General features: G+C 39.0%; 1 protein-coding gene across 5 annotated transcripts in view; it reads right to left on the bottom strand.

Annotated features, from left to right (window-relative positions):
* The window catches only part of ZNF410 (zinc finger protein 410), a 50,349-nt gene extending 26,514 nt beyond the window's left edge, over nt 1-23,835 (bottom strand). For 4 of the 5 annotated variants that reach the window (XR_009264608.1, XM_058739616.1, XM_058739617.1 and 1 more), the window contains exons 1-5: nt 23,699-23,835; nt 10,733-10,915; nt 9,629-9,764; nt 5,264-5,482; nt 3,895-4,086 (exon numbers count right to left, since the gene is read on the bottom strand). Coding sequence is in view for 4 of the 5 variants with exons in the window: in XM_058739616.1 (XP_058595599.1) it covers nt 3,895-4,086; nt 5,264-5,482; nt 9,629-9,764; nt 10,733-10,765 (580 nt within the window). In the remaining variant the exon portion in view is untranslated. The remainder of the gene's footprint in view (nt 1-3,894; nt 4,087-5,263; nt 5,483-9,628; nt 9,765-10,732; nt 10,916-23,698) is intronic. The other variant, XM_058739619.1, reaches the window with a different exon arrangement.
* Between the last annotated feature and the right edge of the window lie 97 nt (nt 23,836-23,932).

Here is a 23,932-nt window from a genome sequence, read left to right as displayed (position 1 = left end):
TGGGAGAACTGGACAGCAACATGTAGAAGAATGAAAACGGACCACTTTCTTACACTATACACAAAAATAAATTCAAAATGGATGAAAGACCTAAATGTGAGATAGGATACCATCAAAATCCTATAGGAGAAAACAGGCAGCAACCTCTTTGAGCTTGACCACAGCAACTTCTTACATGACATGTCTCTGAAGGCAAGGGAAATAAAAGCAAAAATGAACTATTGGAACCCCATCACAATAAAAAGCTTCTGCACAGCAAAGGAAACAGTCAACAAAACTAAAAGGCAACCTACGGAATGGGAGAAGATATCTGCAAATGACACATTGGATAAAGGGTTAGTATCAAAAATTTATAAAGAATTACCAAACTCAACACCCGAAAAACAAATAATCCAGTGAAGAAATGGACAGACGACTGGAATAGACACTTCCAAAGAAGACATCCAGATGGCAAACAACCACATGAAAAGATGCTCAATACTGCTCATCATGAAGGAAATACAAACCAAAAGCACATTAAGATATCACCTCACACTGGTCAGAGTGGCTAAAATTAACAAGTCAGGAAACAAGAGATGTTGGTGAGGATGTGGAGAAAGGGAATCCTCTCGCGCTGTTGGTGGGAATATAAACCGGTGCAGCCACTCTGGAAAAAAGTATGGAGGTTTCTCAAAAAATTAAAAATTGAATTATCCTATAACCCAACAGTAACACTACTAGGAATTTATCCAAAGGATACAGGAGTGCTGATTCACAGGGGCACATGCACCCCAATGTTTATAGCAGCACTACCAACTGTAGCCAAATTATGGAAAGAGCCCAAATGTCCATTGACTGATGAACAGATAAAGATGTGGTATATATATTAAATGGAATACTATTCAGCAATGAAAAAGAATGAAATCTTGCCATTTGCAACAACATGGATGGAACTGGAAGGTATTATGCTAAGAGAAGCCAGAGAAAGACAGATGCCATAGGATTTCACTCATATATGGAGTTTAAGAAACTTAACAGAAGACCATAGGGGAAGGGGAAGGGAAAGAAAAGTTAGATACAAACAGAGAGGGAGGCAAACCATAAGACTCTTAAATACAAAGAACAAACTGAGGGTTGACAGGGGTGGGGTTGGGGGGGCTGGGGAAAAAAAATGGGCTGGGGATGGGCATTGAGGAGGGCAATTGTTGGGATGAGCACTGGGTGTTGTATGTTAAGTGATGAATCACAGGAATCTACTCCTGAAGCCAAGACTACACTGTATGTTAGCTAATTTGATAAATAAATAAATAAATAAACAAACAAACAAACAAACAATATAATTTTCAAAAAACTAAACTTTCAATGTTTAATTTTAACTACATGCCTAAAGGTTTATATATTTATAAACCCCCCCCAAAAAGGTTTTATGAAATCATCTCATTGACAAAATAGAAGATGGTCATATATTTGGGCTGACTTTATATTTTAGCATACAAAGTAGTTGTTTGGGTAGTAAGTTAACATAGTTTGAGAGTAATGAAAATATCACAAAATGCTTTGTTAATTATAAAGCATTTCCCAGACAGAATCTTATTTAAATATCTAAAACAACCAAATCTGGTAAGCTACTTGATCTCTATGTTCTGAACAAGAGAAAACTGAAGGTAAGGAGTTTAAATTCCCCAGGCAGAGAACTAGTTAATGACAGCACCAGGTCTGGATCCCAGGTCTCCAGATTCCAAATCCCAAGTTCCCTCCCTACACAGCTTCTTAATGGCACATACAACACTACTTCCATAATGCAACAAAGAGATGCTGAAGGTTTTGGGATCCACAGATTAGGAAAAGCATCTCAGGAAGAATCTGAACTTTACAGCCCCCCAAAATAGTAAAAGGGACCAAGCTAAGCAGCACTACCGTAGTCAAAGCAGAGCTAATTATTTTGAACCTAACAGAAGTTTGAAGTTCTCTTTGCAATGACATGGATACAGCTAAAGAGTATTATGCTAAATGAAATAAGTCAGAGAAGGGCAAATACTGTATGATTTCACTCACAGAGTTTTAAAAACAAAACAAAAAAGCAAAGGGGGGAAAAAGAGAGAGAGGCAGACCAAGAAACAGACTCTCAACTATAGAGAACTGATGGTCACCAGAGGGGAGATGGGTAAGGGGATGGGTGAAACAGGTGATGGGGATTAAGGAGGGCACTTATTGTGACGACCACTGGGTGACATATGAAAGTGTTGAATCAGGGGCGCCTGGGTGGCGCAGTCGGTTAAGCGTCTGACTTTAGCCAGGTCACGATCTCGCGGTCCGTGAGTTCGAGCCCCGCGTCAGGCTCTGGGCTGATGGCTCGGAGCCTGGAGCCTGTTTCCGATTCTGTGTCTCCCTCTCTCTCTGCCCCTCTCCCGTTCATGCTCTGCCTCTCTCTGTCCCAAAAATAAAAAAAAATAAATAAATAAATAAAAAAAAAAAAAGAAAGTGTTGAATCACTACACTGTACACCTGAAACTAATATTACACTCTATGTTAACTAACTGGAATCTAAAGAAAAACTTTAAAAAAAAAAGTAGTCTGGAGTTCTCGATACAGGAAAGATTTAGGTTAATGTTTCTAAAACTGGAATACTCTGAAATATTCTCAGGAATCCTTCAGTTCTGTACGAGAAAGTTTTTTTGTTTTTTTTTTTTTTAAGTTTAGTTATTTTGAGAGAGAGCGTGTGCACGCACACACGCGCACACCAAGCATGGGGGAGGGACAGAGAGAGAGAGGAGAGGGAGAGAATCACAAGGTGGTTCTACAGTGTCAGCACAGAACCCGACGTGCGGCTTTATCTCATGAACTGGGAGATCATGACCTAAGCTTAAATGACTGAGCCACCCAGGCACCCCTGTATGAGAAAGTTTTTAATTTTCACTTGCATGTTAATCACAAAATAATCATAAGCATATTCTAGATCATCTTCACGAGCTCTAAATAGCTAGGTACCAATGTAAGATTTCAGGGCTTAAGTTTGGTTTGTGATAATGATAGTGTGCACCTTAATAATTTGCTGTAGTACCTTAATTGTCACAGATTAGAGAGAAATATAGAAGCAGCTCTAAAACAAAAACTATTATGGCATAAGCAAAGGTTGTGCACTGGTTTAGGAGTGCTTTAAATAGAGTCCTGGTTCTCAAGTTTTAACATGCACTGGAACCACAGAGAGGGCTCACTAAAAGATTGCATGTTTCTGATTCAGTAGGACGAGAACCTGACAATTTGCATTTCTAAGTTTCCAGGTGATGCTGATGGTTCAAGGACCACATTTGAAAATTACTAGATAGAGAAAAGTGGCACAGAGTAAGGAGTACGGGCATGCTGAACTCAAAAGAAATAGCACTACAGCCTGTTTGGATATTTAGAGGTCATGAGATGAACTGGTTCCCCTGCCAAAAAACGCAGCGGTAGTTACTAAAATTTCTAAATTGCAACGAGTAGCAATTCAGTTTCAGCAAAACACCATTATCTGCCACACTGACTATTAACTTTGTTTTCACTGGTTTTGTAATTTTATGTCTATTAATTGGTGAAACTGTTTTGATGTTGTAGTGGTATAAAAGCTCTAAGTATAGGGAACATTATAATAAAAACAATTCAATATAACATCAAGATCTGGGAAATGTTTTCCCTTTAAAAGGGCTCTATACGTTATTTAAAGCTGACAACTGAGGATGCTAGCGTAACTGCATTTTGCACACGGTTATGTTATTTTATAGAAAATAAGACAATTTACACATTTCTAGCCTTCTGCTCTCACCAATAAAATAACTTGGATTATGGTCAATGCGAAATACAGGCATTGCATTACCAAAATCTGTACACAGAATACTGAAAATGAAAAAAAACCCAAAAAACCCACCACAGGGGACTCACCATTGCTGCTGGTTTTTGCATTCTTTGCCAGTTGTGCGCGAGTAGCAGCAATCAAACTATCATGAGCCAACTCCTGAACCCGGAGGAACCATGGAATACTACTATCCGTGCTCTCACTGGAGAGGAAATCATTCCCTGAATCCTCCGCCTCATCTTGTACAAATACTAAGTGCTCAGCTGAAGAGCCCAGACCTGGAAGAAAAAAGAGGATATGTGAAAGATACCTATCAAGTAATCCTTTTATTGGTCCTGCCTCATGTGTCCTGAAATCAGCTATTCCAGATTTTCACCTCTCACCTTAGGCTTCTGTTCTCCTACAATATTAGTTTATCACCTTTTCACTCCCAGCCAACAGGCTTTTCTTACCTCCTCCTGTTTCTGAGGCAAAGCTGTCCTCCCTGGCAAACAAGCTAACCCTCACCTCTAGTATGCTGACACTATCCTTCAGTTATCTCCTCTCGGCCATCTGCGAGCCATTCCTCCCTACTGGCCATGTTACAATCTCCCTTCATAGCCTTTAAATCTGTCTCGCCCATTTTTATTTTAACAAGAAGAAAAAATCCCAAGTACTTCTGTAGCTATTCACTGTCTCACTGTCAAGTTTCCTAAACAAGTGTAACTTCTAACTTTTGCATCCACTTTCTCATCTGCTATCCACTCCCCACCTCTAACCCTGGCCTCCATACCTCCACCACCTCAATAACAAGTGCTCTTGCAGAGGTCACCAGATACACACACTTCCCAGCCCTCGTCTCACTATCCCATCCTGTGGTATTTGTACTACCTTTCTTCTTTAAGACTTCTCCCTCTCTTGGCTTCTCCCACACCACTCTCCTTCTGTTTTCTTTATCCCTCTCTAGCAACTTCTCCCATTCTTCTGTTACCCTTTTAAGTGTTTTTTTTTTTTCCAGGATCCCAGATTTGCCATCTTTTCTGTTCATGCTCCTGAATCAAAGAATCCATGTTTGTTGTTTCATATATTTCCTGAATGCTGATAAGCACCAAAACAACTTATTTCACACAAGACAATTCTAGAACTTTAGATTCCTGTTTCTAACTCTCTAAAGGACACCTCCTCATGAATGTCCCTCTGATCCCAACATCAACAAGCACAACTGGAACTAATCATCCTCCCCACAACTCTGTTCTTGGGTTATCTTGCTGAATGGCACAACCGAATTTCCCCAAACAAGAAACTTCTGAGTCATCCTAGAGTCTGCCTTCTCCCTCTACACATTCTACTGATCACCAGACTATACCAATTCTCTAAAATAATAAGGCTTCTTTTAAGTATGACTGAATTAAATATGCCCCACCCCCAGTTTTTTTCCTTAAGCATTAGCACAGTTCAGAAAAGGATAAAGGATACCTGCTCTTGTTAGGTTAAGAAGAATAAAAGAAGTGCTATCACTTGGCTGTAGATCTTGCAACAAGCTAGGAGACTCTGGAGTGGACAAAAACTCCGGGGACTTCTGTACAGTCTGAGCCCTCGTCTCTTCTCCGTCTGGACCCACATTCACCTGAAGGCTTCTCAACACGGCCGAGGAAGGGACCTCCTTGGAGGAGTTTGTATGACTTGGAGTATCATCTAGCAAAGGGAAAATACCATGGCTTTACGTAGCACCTATCTCCAAGGAGCTCACCAAACGTAGCCTCTAATACCCTTATAACATCCCTTATGCAGCAGCATTTTTATTTTACAAATACAAAATTTGCCTCAAGAAAGAACAAAGAGATAACTTTAAGTTTTAAAGGGAGTCAGCTGAAATGTGAAGGATAGACTTGTCTGACACTCGGCAGTAACTATCAACCAACCATCCACGTTTGGACATTACAGATGTTTGTCTTTGAGGTCAGAAATTAGTACTTTTCCCTTGAAAAATATAGTTATACAATGAATACTAACTCAAGAATAGCATCTAAATTTTTATTTTTCTTGGGAAGAAGTCCCTCCCTTTAATTTTTATAGCATGTATGTGACAGCTCTGTTGAGTCATTAGGGGAAAAAAACACAGCCTGAGAAATAATTGAAATGTTATAGAATTGCCAATATGTTTTATTATACTTCTAGATTTACACTGAAATGTAAAGAAGTAATTCAGAAGACCTGCTCTCTAGAACTTTATTCTAAGGGCAGGGATGAATTTCCAAAGGTTTTGGCTGCAATGAAATGAGCAACTGCACTACAGTGACAAAGCATCCAATGTCTTCAGGGGTTTCATTCATCTTTATAAAAGGAAGGTAATTTTTTTTCCTTTTTTTTAAAGGAGATAACAAATAAGATTATAGGAATGAAAGTGGAAGCCTAGGGATGGTGTTGCCATTTCAAAACCTAATGAAGTAGCACAATATGAATGTGCCACAGAACTGGTTAAATGGTAGATTTAAGTGGTTAAAATGGGTAACTGGTTTAAATGGTAAATCTTAAGTTACGTATATGTTACCATACACACACAAAAATTTTTAAGTTCATAGCAGCACTGTTTGTCATAGTACAACGCTGGAAAATAACTAAATATACATCAACAGTGTTATGGATAAAGAAGTTGTGGTTACACTCACATAACAAAACACTATACAGCAAACAAACCACAAACAACAAACTAAACAACAAACCAAACAAACCACAGCTATACAGACAAAGATTAATCTCACAACTACAGTTAACGGAAAAAAAGTACAACAACGTACAGTTTCATTCATTTAAAGTCTGAAAACACCTAAGATTAAACTGCATTGCTTAGACTTGGATGGCTGAACTTGGAAAACAAATAATGGTCAAAATATTGAGGATAGTGGTGACCTATTGAAACACGGAGGTTGTCTTTATGAGGGAAGAACCCAAGGAGGGCCTGGTAGCTGGCAAGGTTCTACTTCTTGATTGGGTAGTAGGTATCTTCTTTATAATAATTCTTCAAAATGCTTAAGCATATGGTTTTATATTTTTCTGTATCTATGACATATCCCAACTAAAAAGAAAACATACATATCATTCATGGAATGACGCGCATATATTTAAGATGGAGGGGAATAAGGTTAGGGAGGTATGTGCAGGTATGTTTGTGTTTGTAATATTATGTTTCATGAACTAGGAGGTAAGTACATAGATTTTCATTTATTATTATTGATAATTGGTTATCTAAAATATTTTTATTTTTTAATGTTTATTTATTTTTAAGAGAGAGAGACACAGAGTGCAAGTGGGGGAGGGTCAGACAGAGAGGGAGACACAGAATCCAAAGCAGGCTCCATGCTCTGAGCTGTTAGCACAGAGCCTGATGCGGGGCTCAAACTAACAAATGGTGATATCAGACCTGAGCCGAAGTCAGACACTTAACCGACTTCGCCACCCAGGCGCCCTGGTTATCTAAAATATTTTTAATCAGGGTGCCTGGCTGGCTGAGTCTGAAGAACACATGACTAATGATCTCAGGGTTGTAGTTCGAGCCCCACATTGGGTGTAGAGATTACTTAAATGAATCCATAAGTAAAAACTTTAAAAAATTTTTAAAGTTTTATTTATTTTGAAAGAGAAAGAGAGCATGACCAGAGGAAGAGCAGAGATACAGAGACAGAGAGAATCCCAAGCAGATTCCACACTGCAAGCATAGAGCCCAACACAGGGCTTGAACCCACGAACCACAAGATCATGACCTGAGCCAAAATCGGGAGTGGGACACTTAACCAACTGAGCCACCCAGGTGCCCCATTAAATAAAAACTTAAAAAAAATAAAATAAATAAAATACTTTTAATCAGAATTAAAACTAAAAGTTAATGTAGATGCTTTTGTTCCTCTTTTCACTTCATTATTGTTAAAATATTCAACAAATTTAAATTAAGAGAGAAAAAAATTTTTTATGCCTAATGAAGATCAAAATTTATTAGCACATGGAAATTTACACATATTGAAAACCCACAAGGATTTGGAAAAACTCCTACATACCAGTCGAAAAACAGGAGCTGAATGATAGAAGATATGGGAAAGCTAGGAGCCAGCTAGATATGGAAACCTTAAGTCAACATTGGTTGGTTGAATATATCTGTCATTCTTGAATCTTTAAACATTGAAAAAGATTTTAAAGTCACTTCAAAAAATCAAAAAAGGATACCACTAGAGGATAGTAACCAGAAGACTTTGTAACATACAAGTTATCACTAATCACCAATAGGTGACTGTCCCCTGATTTAATATCAATACGTTGTGAGTAACTTGTTCTGTGAGTGTTCTGCGAGACAAGCAAACATTTCTAATAAATTTTAACTTGATAAATGAACAATGTCTTGCAATATGAGTAATATGTGACACCGAACGTCATGTGATCACAACTAAGCCAGTGGTTCTTCTCTCTTTCTCTTTCTCGTTCACTTGCTCACTGTGGGATTGTGGGTGGGTGATGGCCTCCCATGCTCACATGCTTGGTCTCAGGCCATGGTGTTTGTCAGAAATCAGTGACTTTTCAGAACATTGGAAGGTGACCACAGCTAGCACTAGTGTATTTTTTGTCACTTCAAAGCACCTATGGACAGTCAGTCCTTTGCTTTTCCATCCACAAGTAAGCTTAAGAATGTTTTGCTTCAATTCTAGGTCATTGGATAGGTTCCTTGTTAAAGTTGAGGAAAAAGAAAAAGACTCCATTGAGCCAATAGATAGCAGTGATTCCATTAGTGATAATGAAAGTCATCATACATAATAACCCTCCTCTCTCGTCTCCCTCACGCCAGCCACGAAGGCTTTCAAAGGTAAGTGCAGGTTACTTTATTTTTCTTTATATTTTGTATTTTCTTTATTATTTTGTATTATATTACAGTATTATAATCATTTTTATATGAATATTTTGGGGTTGTGGAATGAATCATCTGAGTTCCCATTATTTCTTATGGGGAAATTCACTTTGATATATAAGTGCTTTGGATTACAAGCATGTTTCCAGAACAAATTATGCTCACAAACCAAGGTTTTACAGCATTCCAAATTTTAAACATTTCCATTTCCAGAAAATAAAGAATTCACTGCATCCAAAAATAATGTTCTTCTAATAGTCAAGTGATAGGATCTCCTTTTCCCCATCCAAAATTAATCTCACTACCCATGATCAGCATTCTGCCTCCTCCTACCTCTCCTAGAGACTCCCCACTAATTATCCATTCTTTCTGCTCTAACTGGCTCTTTCCTCTTAGCATAAAACCATCTTCAAATATTTCAGACCTTAAAAAAGAATTCTGCCATCTACTTTCTGTCCTTCTTTTTTCCTCCCCTAGCAAGAGAGCCTTTAGAAAGTGTAGTTACTTCCTCAACTACACTTACCTTGCACTGATACCTCAACCCACTGCAGCCTGGCTTTCCACTCTCTTTCTATGGAGCAGGTCCTGCCAAGGTCAACAATGGCCTTGTTGGCCCTACCTCATTGGGATAGTCCCTATCTCATGGGCTTCTCAGAAGCATCTGACACATTGATTCTCCTGCTTTATAGCAGGCTCTCCTGCTTTACCCTGTACCTTGAATAGGGAATTCCACCTTGATCTTTTCTTCTCACTCTCACATTCTATGAATGATCCTATCCATTACTATAGCTTAAATTACCAATGCACTTGTGACTTCCGTGGCTGCTTATTCTCCATGATTCCTAATTTTTACAGTTGCTACCAGTCAGTTATCTCATCTCACCAGTATCACAGAGCAGGCTAAGCTCTTAAGACTTGCTTATCTTATTTCTTGTGATCTTAATTTTTACCTGGTAACATTAGCCGACTGCATTCTGAGGCCTCAGTCACCGGAAGGAGGGACAAGCAAGTAATGTCTTTAGCTTCTGATTCTACTAGCCCCTGTCCCAATGGGATAGATGTATTCTGAACGAACTGTACCAGGAGCTGAGGGTGTGGGGGAGACAATATTGAAAAATACAAGTTGTTAGGAATGAATCTAAACCGTTGAATTTACCAAAAGTTGATAATGTAATTAAGTCTTCATTGCTTGCTAGTCTCAACCACATTCATAGAAAAACTAGATTAACTATATAAAATAACATTTAAAGTTCTTTTTATCAAGTGCACTGTTCTAAAGAAAAGCTGAATTATATAATTAAGTTAACCTCTATTACCTTCTATCAGAGAAAATACAAAAATAATTTTATTTTTAAATGAAGGCTATTAAGAAGTCAACTGCATTGTACTGATTACATTTTACAAAGCACTTTTTTGAGTACTGGCTCATTTAATCATCAGTATAATTCAGTTAACACTGAACATGTATTTTAAAGACAAGGAATCAAGTTGAAGACATCAAATAAGTTGTCTAAGATCACATGACTACTTAGGAGAAGTAAGTCTTCCAACTTATGTACCCTGATTCCAAATTCATTGAACTTTCCACTATGCAACACAGATATACTAAAATTCTGTGAGAAAAATGAATAAAAAGAAAAAATGTTTAAATCATCTAATCACATTTAGGAAGAAAACACTTTCAGACATATACAAAATTAATTTAAAAATGGTTGTGGCAGTAAAAATTTACATATGTATATACACATACACATATACACCATCTATATAAAAATTTTGTCATTATGCAATTACCTAGATGTATACCAACTTACACTCACTTAAATAAATATAAAAAGTGATAGGTAAAAACAAAGTTTTTAAAGTATTTAGTGATAGAAAAAATAACAAACTAGTAGTTATAATCAAAACCATACAGCCCACAAAAACTTTAAATATTTACTATCTGGTTCATTATAGAAAAAGTTGGCTGACTCCTGAACTAAGGACGAACTCTGGAAGATAGCCCACAAAAAAATATAAATAAATAAACAAAAAGTGTTGCCTTGGCTCACCTCTGGTTTGGATTCTAACTCATCTGATAACATTGATTCAGCTTCCAAATCCTGTAGCTGTTGAGGGGACAGGTTAAAAATTTAATTCAGAGTCAATGACACCTTCCTGCTATGCTCATATTCCTTTAGGAAATGCTATGCTTTTCCTGTAAGATGCTGTGCTGAGTGGATAATCAATTTAGCCTAAAAAAAGATAAGAGCGAGAAAGAGAGAATTAGAGTAGTGAAAAAATGCAGCTAAATAAACAAAGGCACTTCTCCATGTATCCAAAAATCACAACAAGCAAAAAATAACGAATTCAGCCCAAACACTTGTTTTAAATAGAACAAACCCAGCAGGTGTCAAAATCCATTAAAAGTTGTATTTAGAGAATTCCTAATTCTAATATCTATTTTAGAAAAGTTCTTAAAAATGGAAAAAGGTATGTGCCCAAAGAATTTCTTGTTAGCATCTGTGATAACAAACAACTGCAAGCAAGATATAAATAGACATATATACCCAACACTCAGGGAATAGTTAATTAGGTTATGGCACTGTCACTTAAAAATACGGTTATGAAAACAATGCAACAACAACAAAAAATGCTAATGACATGTTAAATTACAAAAACAAAATTCAGAAGTATACACTTGCTATTATTAAAACTAGTTAAGAAGGTAAAAGGGAATTTACACAACTACGATAGTAGCTATGTTAGGTGGTATACACTGGTGTGACTTATTTTTCTTTTCTCAATTTCCCCATCTTTCTAAAAGTAGTTACACAGTGAAAATTTGAACAGTGTTTCCCAAAAGTAGTACCCTTGGGACCCTGATGCAGCTGTTTTCCCCCATAATTAAAATTCTTACTTTCTTATAGCTTAATTTTTTTTCAGAATTTTGACAAATGAGTCCACTTTATTTTGTACAATTGTTGCTAAAATTGGGAACACTGCTATATACAAACTAACCATACAGCGTAAAATGTACCCAGGATGGGAATTTTCAATGAATACCAAGGTAGACTAGAAAGTTACAAAAGGCAGACTTACTCTACAAAAAGAACATATAGAAGTACCTGAATAAATTTTCATTTCTGTTCATTGCCCTTTTGGTTCCTTCCTCTCCCCCTTGCTAGCTTCCAGAAATCCTCATTTTCATCGTAAAAAAATAATTCATAAGATGTAAGTGAAAGTGTCCTTTTATTTAAGTTCCCCACATAAAACCAAGTATCATAAATTCCTGACTTTTCCTTTCACATGTGTTTTTTCTTATGCAATGACTATACAAAATAGTTCAATGTGATTTATCCATCTCTCTTTTTCACAGAAGAAGGAACCAAGGCTCAGTACATCACTTAAGTTATTAAGTTTCAGAACCAGGACTCACACCTACAGAGCAGGTTGGCATGAATGGTGATTACATCTATCTACATCTGATCTTGGAACACCAGGATTTAAGAATTCCTCTTCCCCAATTCCAGCTCATCTCAAGAAGCCAAGAAATTACCAAATGTTTGTTTAAGTTATCCTTAAGGTTCCTCCAACTTTGAGTTTACAGGATTGTAAAATCTCTAGGAAACTAGACAACTATTCACTCTCCTTTATATTTGTTAAGGTTCTTAGAAAAGAATGGTGCTAGCTGCATTTCTAGCACCCTTACCTAAAGAGAAATGGAAAAAAAAAAATGAAGTTCATGAATATGTGCACTGAACAAGAGAAAAATCATATACTAGATCTTAGATAGTTTGGCAAAGCTGTAATAACAATTTAAAGAGGGAAGCTACCACCTCTCTTCTAGTTTAAGAGCCACCTCTAGATCACCATTTCTCAAGGGTCCATGGCTATCCATGATATCTTTTTATTTTAGTGTCTTCATTTTAATGATAATCTTTCTGTTTTATTTTGAGACAGACAGAGACAGAGACAGAGACAGAGACAGAGAGAGAGAGAGAGAGAGAGAGAACGTGTGCATGTGAGCAGGGGAGGGGCAGAGAAAGGGAGAGAGAGAATCCCAAGCAGACTCTGTGCTGTCAGCTCAGAGCCCAAGGAAGGGCTTGATGCCAGGCTCTATCTCAAGAACTGTGAGATCATGACCTGAGCCAAAACCAAGAGTCAGATGCATAACTGACTGAGCCACCCAGGTGCCCCTCATTTCAGTGATAATCTTTAAAAAAAATTAACATAAGCATTTTCTAGAACAAAAGGGTATATATAATTGAGTTCTGCCTAAGTTTGGTGCCCAAGTTTGTGGTTTGTACGTACACTGTGAACTAAAGAGAGACTAGTAGCATAGAACAGGCAGGCTGACCTCAAAAGAATCTGTACTAGAGCACTTAGTACCAAATCAAGTGTACTGTGTGAATCTCATCTTTAACACAGCAACCTGCTATGTTTATTAGCTGAAAGTGTGATGGCAAATATGCAATTAAATCTGTTTCTATTCTTAATTCCCATCATCCATTTAACAGGTTTCAAAAACTACAATGTAAGTCTTTAAGTAACAGTTTCACTGAGGTATAATTTATATACCATACGATTCACTCATTTAAAGAGTTTGGTTAAATTGTTTTTAGTATATTCACAGAGTTGTGCAACTACAACCACAATCAATTTTTAAAATGTTTTTACTGTTTACTTACTTTTGAGAGAGAGAAAGAGACAGAGTATGAGCAGGGGAGAGGCAGAGAGAGAAGGAGACACAGAATCCGAAGCAGGCTCCAGGCTCTGAGCCGTCAGCAGCACAGAGCCCCACGCAGGGCTCAAACTCACGAACCACAAGATCATAACTTAAGCCGAATTTGGACGCTTATCAATTGAACCATCCAGGTGCCCCACAAAATCAATTTTATAACAACTTTATCACCCCCAAAAAGAAACTCTTGTACCCATTAGCAATCAATCCTCATTTCCTTCTAAACCTTCCCCTGACCAGGCCTAGGCAACCACTACTCTATTTCTGTCTGTATGGATTTGCCTATTCTGGACATTTCATATAAATGGATTTATACATGTGATATTTTGTGCTTGGCTGCTATCACTTAGCATAATGATTCCAAGGTTCCTCCCTGTTGTAGCATGTATCAGCATTTCTTTTTATTGTCAAGTAATATTCTACACACATTTTATTTATCCAAGTAACAGTTAATGGACATTGGGTTATTTCTACAATTTGGCTATTATGAATAAAGCTGCCATGAACATTGATGTACAGTTTTTGTGTGGACATGTATTTTTACTCTTTTGGATATATACCTAGAAGTGGAATTGCCAGGTCACATGGCAACTCTATTTAACCTTGTGAGGAATTACCAGGCTGTCTTCCAAAGTGTCTGCACCATTTCACAATCCCACCAGCAGTGGATTTCTCTACATCCTCACCAACACATTATTATAGCTCTCTTAATGGGTGTGAATGGTAACCCATTGTGGTTCTGAACTGCATTACCTGATAGCTAATGGTTTTGAACATCTCTTCATGTGCTTATAGGCCATTTGTACATCTTTTTAGGAGAATACTTACTCAGATTGTTGGCTCATTTTTTAAATTGATTGGTCTTTTTATTGTTGAGTTGTAAGAGTTCTTTATATATTCTAGATATAAGCTCCTTATCAGATAAATGATTTGCACAAACCTTTTCCCATTCTGTGTTATCTTCTCATTTGCAATGCAAATCTTATCTTCATTTGAACAAGGCAACTCTAACTCTACAGTTATCAAACAAAACCTCATTAAAACTGTCATTCAAGGACTTCTAGTCAGTTTTAGTTAAATGTGAGATCCCATTATCATAAGCTGCTTAACAATGTCTTGACACTATAAATACTACCTTGTATGATATTCTCTGGATTAGTATTACTAAAGGTAAATGTAGAAACCGATGAAATATATTCCCGAATCCAAGGCTAAATCTTTCCGCTATTAAGTTCAACATTAAGTACTTCATTTCAGCAAAACAACATCTCTACCACACAATATGAATGGTATTTTGAATTTTGTTTTATGGTATAGTTTACATTTGTATACTTACTCATAAAGATCTAACTCCATGGCAACAACTGATATAATCGTAACAACCTAAACTGTACTAAGTACACCGTTCCTTAGAGTCATCAAAACATATTAGACTGCTAATATTGTAATAAGTTTGTATGGTGGCAGGTGGGTAACTAGGCTTACTGAATAGTCTATCAAATTGTGGTAATGTATCAAACTGTCAAATCACTATGTTGTACACCTGAAACTAATTTAACACTATATGTCAACTATTCATCAATTAAAAATAAATCTATAGGGGCACCTGGGTGGCTCAGCTGGTTAAGCATCTACTCTTGTTTTTGTCTACTCTTGGTTTCAGTTCAGGTCATGGTCTCACAAACGCAGTGTCAGGCTCTGCCTTGGTGATGTGGAACCTGCTTAGGATTCTCTCTCTCTCTCCTTCGCGCTCTCTGCCCCTCCCCTGCTCATGCTCGCGCGCGCTCTCTCTCTCTCTCAAAAAAAAAAGAAAAAAAACTTGAAAAAAAAAAAAGAGCTACTGGGATCTTCAATGTAGGAGGGATAAGAATTACTACATAGCTTTATGTCTGAGTATATTTAATGTAATCATAATAAAAATAATTTGGCAGTATGGGGCCACTATAGTGTGCAATGCAATGTTTTTCCTTTAAATGCAATTTGCATGACACGGGAGTGAATAGGACTGCACTTACTCAAAAGGAAGCTATTTTCAAGGTAATTATGGGTCTCAAAGAGATTTCTTCCCAGGCTTCCTTATGCTATTAATTAAGATACTAGAAATGTAATACCAAGTAGTCACATACATCACCCCAAATTCTTTATTTTTATTACTATTTGTTTTTGAGAGAGAGAGAGAGAGAGAGAGAGAATGCACCCACGAGCATAAGAGAGGGTCAGAGAGAGAGATAGAGAGAGAATCTCAAGCAGGCTCCACACTCAGCACAGAGCCGGTCATGGGGGCTCAACCCACAACCCTGGGATCATGATCTGAGCCAAAATCAAGAGTCAGATGCTCAACTGACTGAGCCACACAGGTGACCCATCTCCCAAATTCTTTAATGTGAACACTAATAGTTGCTCATTTTTATTTTGTATCTTTACCTGGTAGACAGGCAAAATTTATATTCTTATTTCCTTTTATATTGGAAAAATTACTAATCCAGCCCATTTTAAATAACAAAGGAGATAATGACATTTAACCATCATCAAACCAAGGATAGGCCCATCAAATCATATTTTTCACAAGTCATAAATAAGGCATCTTGGTTCTAGATAGAGTTCACAACAAAACAAACTGATCTCAGAAACCCAGGGATAAGTCTAATAAATACGAAATAATAGTCAGACCCTTTCTCCCTCTACCCATGCCAACAACTGAATTTTACTGTGTGCATTGTTCCTTTTGGCCATCAAAGCACATTAGACTGCTTAAAGAAAACAATCTTGGTCCAGCACAAATTATATTTTTTAGAAATCCACTGCCCTACCACTGCTATTATATTAATAGTTAATAATAGCAGAATATGTTAATATGCTATCCCATAGTCAGCTTAAAGGTTAAAAGGAATGCAGGCAATAGACATCTTTGCAATGAACCAAAGCAAAGTACAGGAAGGCCTGAAAACTTCTGTAAATTGGTAATGAGAGAACTCATAACAAAAGCAAAGCAGATTTAAGACAAAAGAGATCTCTATGATCTAGACCATCTTGAAAACAATTCTCCTTCTGTTTTTAGCCAAATAAACAAATCCTGAGAACTGAAGTCTGATAAACTGCATTCTTCTACAGTACACTCAACATCATCCAGCAAATTATTCATTAATACTAAGTAGCTAAACAAGTTAATAAAGAAGCTGAGATGTTTATTAAAAAAAAAAAAAAAATCCAAGGTCTCTAAAGCAAAAATCTAAATTCTGCCTCTGACTTTTTGGTTGAGACCTAGGCAAGCTACTCAACTTCTTGGCCCTAAGTAACTCATCTGAAATATAGATGAAACAAATCTACCTAGGACTATTTACCTATCAGTCAACAGAAACGCTTACAAAATTCTTCAAAAACAAAGCTCTGCATAAGTGCTTAAGAGACAAGTAAATCTATCGAATGCATTGTATACTATAAAAGGTTAAGAAATCTGCCTTTATTACAGAGCCCAAATTTCCTATAAAGCAGTGTTTGACTGCAACCCACAGTAAGATATATTTTCCATCATACCTCAGAGAATGAAACACATGCTGAGATGCAAATAACATATTTTCATGAAACAATACTAACCTATGTTAATCTCATGCACTCTGAATTTTTTTATTTATTTATTTTTTTAACATTTATTTTTGAGACAGAGAGAGACAGAGCATGAACGGGGGAGGGGCAGAGAGAGAGGGAGACACAGAATCGGAAGCAGGCTCAAGGCTCTGAGCCATCAGCCCAGAGCCCGACACGGGGCTCGAACTCACGGACCGTGAGATCGTGACCTCAGCTGAAGTCGGACGCCCAACCGACTGAGCCACCCAGACGCCCCGACTCTGAATTTTTTTAAATAAAACCCACTAAAGTGATATCACAAACTACTTAACAGATTATGTCCCACAGATTGAAAAACACTATAAAGTATCTTCAAAAGTCTAAAATACATATGTTAAACACAGACTCAGCCATAAAACATAAAACCATAGATATAAACCTGCTATAAATATACATTACAAGTCAGCAATTATCACTGATAAGAGTCTTGGGGAAACTGAAATTACTTGAATCCTCACACAAGACAGGAATTAGTTAGTGGTAACACTGTGTCCAGAGGGTGGAGATGGCCTAAAATCAATGCAGGCTACACAGAGAAATATTGGGAGGAAAAACCAAGCCAAAATAAACTAAACAAGCAACAGAGGAACATAACTGATACAGGTCTCTTGCCTCAGTTCTGACTGCCGTACAGAAGGGAGTGCATTCCAAAGGGAAAGATGATCAGGGGCTTTTACTACTCTGCTCAAGAAAGAAACAGAACATCATTGTGTCAGCTTCTAAAAAGTAATGTGATTCTACCCAAGGAAAACAAAGTCCAGAATATCAGTACTGTTCTTATTTGAGGGAGGTAGAAAATGCCTTGACCTTGACCCAGTTTCAGAAAGAAGGGAGGGAAAGGGTAAGAAAAAAAAGGGAAGAAATTAAGAAATACCATGGTTCTTCCCGATTGGTCACCAATCTGCTTCTTGGCTCCCTCCATTTCTACCTATGTCTGACCACAGATATAGACCCAAATGATGTTTCACTAAAGCTGAAAAATACTACACCAAAAATTCTACTAATGGCAGGGAATTACAAAGGCCAAAAATTAAAATTTAAAAAAGAGTAGTTTAAATTTTGGTATAAAATGGTAGTTGTAGGGGCGCCTGGGTGGCTCAGTCAGTTAAGCATCAACTCTTGATTTTGGTTCAGGTCATGATCCTAGGGTGGTGGGATCAAGCCCCACGTTGGGCTCCTGAGTGTAGAGCCTTTCTCTCTCTCTCCCTCTCTCTCTCTCTGCCCTTCTCCTTAGTTCATGCTCATACACACTCTCTCTCAAAATAATTAATTAATTGGGGCGCCTGGGTGGCGCAGTCGGTTAAGCGTCTGACTTCAGCCAGGTCACGATCTCGCGGTCCGTGAGTTCGAGCCCCGCGTCAGGCTCTGGGCTGATGGCTCGGAGCCTGGAGCCTGTTTCCGATTCTGTGTCTCCCTCTTTCTCTGCCCCTCCCCCGTTCATGCTCTGTCTCTCTCTGTCCCAAAAATAAAAAAAAAATAAAAAAAAATAAAAAAAAACGTTGAAAATAATTAATTAATTAATAAGATAGTAGTCCTAGGAAAAGAAAAGCCAGGTAACTTCTTATATTCATATCTAGTATATTATGCAAGTTGATTAAATTCTAATAGTTAAGTGGTAACAGGTACTAATGAAAAAAAAAATTGGAACATAGAAGTGTGAAGCCAGAATGAATCTTAGCAATACAGGATTTATCCGGGGCCTTCCCTTTTCCTTCCCAGGATCTGCTGAGGTGTTCTATTCCACAGGTCTCATTTTTATTCTAGTCACTTCCCCCTTTCTCTGCAAACCTTCAGAGCCAAATTTATCAAAAGACTTGTCTCCACTTTCTCATCTCCAGTCACTATTCAATCCCAAGACTTCACCAAAACTTCTCTTGTAAAGGGTACCAAAGATCTTCATGTTATCAAATCCAATGGACACTCTGCAGTCCTAATCTTATTTGACCTTTGCAATGAACAACTATTGTTTTTAATTGTCCTACATTCATTTCCCCTGCTTAGGTGACAGGATCTACGTTAGTGTGGGGATGTACCCCTCCCCCATTGGATACACCTTTGGTGAGACTGCAGATTAAGGTGTTCTTTCCTTCACTGACCAACTGCTGGACACTTGACCTGCACTGAACAAATCAGCCACTTTTCCTCAGAATGTGAATTCTAAAAGAAGTAATAAAGGGCTGAAAACTGCTGCAGCAGCTCATTCATTCTGGTAATGCAGCTAGCAGCCTCCCCTGGGGCTGCTCAGATTCCTGTCCTTTATGAAGCCAAGGCCTTCATCATTTCCTTTGATCCTATGAGCTGCCCACATCCTTGTTATAAATTCCTCTTCTGAAGCAAACTGGTTACTTCTGAAGCAATCAGAGCCATAACTGGTATTATCCCTTAGAAGCACTGTCTCCTTCCTCAAACACTTACTGTCTTTGCTTCAAAGATACGTGTTCCTCATTTTACTCTTATTGTCATTGCCATTCCTCCAGTTTCCTTTGGTAACTTTTTTTTTTTTCTTTGAGAGAAAGAGCAAGAAAGAGAGAGATGGAGGTAGAGAGAGAGAGAGACAGAGAGACAGAGAGAGAATCCTAAGCAGGTTCTGCACTGTCAGTACAAAGCCCGATGTAGGTCTTCAAGCTCACTGAGATCATGACCTGATCCAAAATTGAATGCTTAACTGACTGAGCCATCCAGGCGTCCCTCCTTTGGTAACTTCTATACTCTTCCTGCATGCAGCCTCTAAATACTAATATTCCTCAGGATAGTATTCAGGACCTCTTCTCTTGCTACACTCTCCTCTTAGCATAAGTTCATGGCTTTAAATGATAGTCTCCAAAATTTTTTAAAGTTTTTATTTAAACTCCAATTAGTTAACATACAGCATAATATTAGTTTCAGGTACACAATACAGTAATTCAACACTTCAATACAACACTGTGTGCTCATCACCAAAATTTTTATTTATAGCCCAGATACGTCCCTGAGCTGCAGACCTGCATATACAATTGCTTACTTGGTATCTGTACTTAATGTTTGAAACTTGGTATCTCTAATGTGTCTAAAATTAATTCTCTCTCAAGCCTGTTTTCCATCATGCCCTGCCAGCCCCACTCACCACAATCCTCCACTTAAGACAGGACCACCATGCACCCCATTTAGGAATCATTTTTATTACTTTCTTTCTTTTGCTCCCAATATCTAGTCCAGCTGCAAGTCCCATTAAGATAACAAATCCACCTACTTCTATCCACCACCCTATTTCAGGAAAAGTGGCTGATTTAACACTTGCCCTAAACTACTGTTAGTGCCACCTAACTCGTCTCCCTGCTTCTACTCTTGCCTACCTTCCATTCCATTCTCTTTCCAGTAGTAAATATCTTTTTAGGGGCACCTGGGTGGCTCAGTCGGTTAAGCATCCGACTTTGGCTCAGATCATGATCTCATGGTTGGTGGGTGGGTTTGGGCCCCGAGTCAGGCTCTGTGCTGACAGCTCAGAGCCTGGAGCCTGCTTCAGATTCTGTGTCTCTCTCTCTCTCTGCCCCTCCCCTGCTCACACTCGTCTCTCTCTTGTCTCTCAAAAATAAATAAAAATGTTAAAAAAAAATTAAAATGATTCCTATTATATCACTCACCTGCTTGCAACTCTTTACACGGCTTCCCAATGCACCTACATAAAATTTAAACTCCTTATCCTGGCATGTAAGAACCTATGTGATCCATTCCTGTTCCTCCAACCACACTCCAGAGTCACTCTCCCTTACTTGCTCTCCAAGCTCCAGCCACCTTAGTTCCTTCAACACATTAAGCTCTTTCTGATGTTAGGGATGTGCACACATCTTATCCTCTGCCTTGGAATGCTTTTACCTCCCTCTCCATTAGTTACCTCTTTTTCACTTTTCTGGGCTCTGTTTAACTATCAATTCATTTACAAAGGCTTGGCCTGGTCACCTTATCCAAAGAAGATTCCCCACACTTCCACCTTTGTTCTCTATCTCTACTATTTCTAATTCCTTTGTTTTTATATAATATTCCTTTTTTTTTTTTTTTTTGGTCTGGTTACTCCCCTAAATTGTAAGCTCCATAAACAAGGGCAGGAACTAGTCTGTCTTGTTTGTAACTTTACATTCCACTACCTAGCACAGTGCCAGGCAAAGTACTTTATGTAATTCATAAGGAATTTAGGTCTCCAAGAGTCATTTCTGATACTGTGAAACTCCAAGGCTGTCTTTACTATGAGATTAAAGGGCTTCTATACAAACTTCCCTGCAAGCACCTAGTAGGCACTGAATAAATGAATGAATGACCTGGATATAATACCAAAATATTTGCCTCTATTCCTGACCTCTCTCCTCAACTCCAAATTTTCATTTCTAACTGCTTGCTGGGTATCTCCACACAGATATCCACCTCAAACCTAACAATGTTCACAATCCAGATAATCATCTCTACCACCAAACCTGTTCTTCTTCCTGTATTATCCATTTCAATTATTGCCCAATCTTCTTCCCACTCAGCCATAAATTCTAGGTCTTTCACAATGTCTCTCATCTTCAATATTTAAATAACCCCAGTAGTTCTAATTCCCCCAAATTTATTCCCCCTGGAATGCCCTGTTTAGGCCTCATTATCTTTCAACTACACTATTAAAAGAAACTACTAACTGGTCATCCTTCCCTAAAAATCCCCCCCCCCCACCTTTTTTAAGTTTATTTATTTATTTTTGAGAGAAAGAGAGAGAGAAAGCAAGCAGGGGAGCGACAGAGAGAGAATCCCAAGCAGTGGGACTCACTCCCCCCAACCATCTCATGACCTGAGCCAAAACCAAGAGTCAACCGACTGAGTAGTTTAGGTGCCCCAAAATTCCCTTCTTCAATCCATCTTTTTATGCCGCCACTCAAATTATCTTTCCAAAACACAGAAATGCTTGTTACTTCACTCACTCAAAATTCAGTGCCTCAGAATATTAGTCAAATCCCTAACTATGGCATTTCAAATATCCTACAATCTATCTTCAAACACTGTTTCAGTTACAGCACGTCTATCTTCCTCAATTAACCCTTTACTCCAACCCACATGGACTGGCTACTGAATGAACACACCAGCCTATTTCAGTGCTCCACATCTTTGCTTAGAATAGTTCTTCAACCAATAATAAGCACTATCCAGCTGTGATTTTTTTGAAATCCTTTCCAGACTTTTTTTTTTTCATTTTTTAAAATATTTATTTATTTTGAGAGAGACAGTGTCAGCAGTGGGAAGGGGCAGAGACAGTGGAGAGAGAATCCCAAGCAGGCTTCCCGCTGACAGCACAGAGCTTAACACGGGGCTCCATGCCGCGAACAGTGAGATCATGACCTAAGTCAAAATCAAGAGCTTGACGCTTAACCGACTGAGCCACCCAGGAGCCCCTCCTTTCCAGATTTTAATATCCAACTGAAATGCCATCCTCCACTAAGACTCTGATCCTTTCCCTCCAGTGAAAACAAATCTGTCCTTTCCATAGTGTTGTCACAACATGCTATTTCACCTCATTTTAGCAATGATTCTATCCTGTCTAGGCTGTTAGGTGTCTACATGTATAACTTTCTCATTGGTTAAAGTGGTTGAACTTATTCATTCTACTCTCATTAACTTAGTATTACGCTTTGCACAAACTAAGCATTCAGGAAATACCCGCTGAATAAATAGGTAAGCTTCTTCATTTACAAAGAAGGGGGGAAAAAAGGTAGAGATTAAGTAACTTGCCAAAAACCAGACATCTACTTAAATGCAGAATTTTTAAAAATTAGAACCTAAATCTTCTGTTTAGCTGACTTTACTCTGTCCATACTAAGATAAAACAGGTGAAATTTCTCACTCCCTAACAACAAAATGCCACCGGCTTTATTTCAGAAATGTTTCTTCTATTCACTTCGCAAATATGTTGCATTGACCCATGCGCCAAAGTGAAGAAGTACAAATTCTTAAGTCCCAAGTTAGTAATGTTTAACTTCCAAAGGGTGCCTAAATGCATTTCAAAGCCTCATGAGCAAGTGGGATAAACTTTAACAGCCGAACTGCATTCTTTTCTCTGAAGAAACGTCGGAGGAGAAATTGAACCTTGGAATGCCTACAAAGCTGTAAACACCCACAGCCCACAGCCTCGCCTTGAAATGACAGGCGAAGAAGCTAGCAGCCAAAGCCCCTCAGAGCCGGCAGCCTTCCTTCTTCTAGACCCAGAAAGTAAGTGGACGTATGAAAGAAGGGGTAGCTCTGGGCTGAAATACCGAAGGCAAAGTCTCCTCGGCATCCTCTTTGCCCCACCGCAACGGCCTTAGTGTAAGGCCCCGAAGCCCGCGGGCAGGGCTCGACTGCGGGTGCAGTCCAGGAGCCCCCGCCCTAGGGACTCGCTGACTCGCTTTCTCAGGACCGTCTTGTTCCCAAGCCCCGGCCCCCAAAACCAAGCAAATGAGCCGAAACACCGGCCCCAAAACGCCTCGAGGGGAAGGGCCGAAGCCGTAGGGCTTCAGACCGGCAGCTCCCGGGCCCGCCAGATAAGGGAGGGGTGCCCAAGGGGGGGGCGGTTTCCCCGTCCTCTCCTGAGTCGAACTCGGCCCGAGGCCCCGAAGGACCGGTACTGGCTCCCTCCCTCTCGGCGACCATCTAGCTGTGCGGCTGTGGCCTGGCCCAGCCCGGAGCTCACCTCCCCGTCCCGGGCAGCCTGCTAGCCGTCAGTCGGTCCCGAATTCCGTCCACACACAGCGTCTTCCGGCTCCCGCCGGAAGCAGCGGCAGCGCGGGACAGGAAGTTTGGCCGGCCCCCAAGGCTCACACCCACTCGCCGCCCCAGGCTGGACAGCTGCCGCCCAGCGTGGGGGTCCCCCCAAGGCGTTGATGGAGGGCTGGGGCCGAGCTGTCCGCGCCGGGCTGAGCCCCCG

The sequence above is a fragment of the Neofelis nebulosa genome, chromosome 7, assembly GCF_028018385.1.
Source record: "Neofelis nebulosa isolate mNeoNeb1 chromosome 7, mNeoNeb1.pri, whole genome shotgun sequence".
Taxonomy (NCBI): Eukaryota; Metazoa; Chordata; class Mammalia; order Carnivora; family Felidae; genus Neofelis; species Neofelis nebulosa.
Note: the sequence above shows the minus strand (reverse complement) of the source record. Positions and strands in the feature narration are given on the sequence as shown.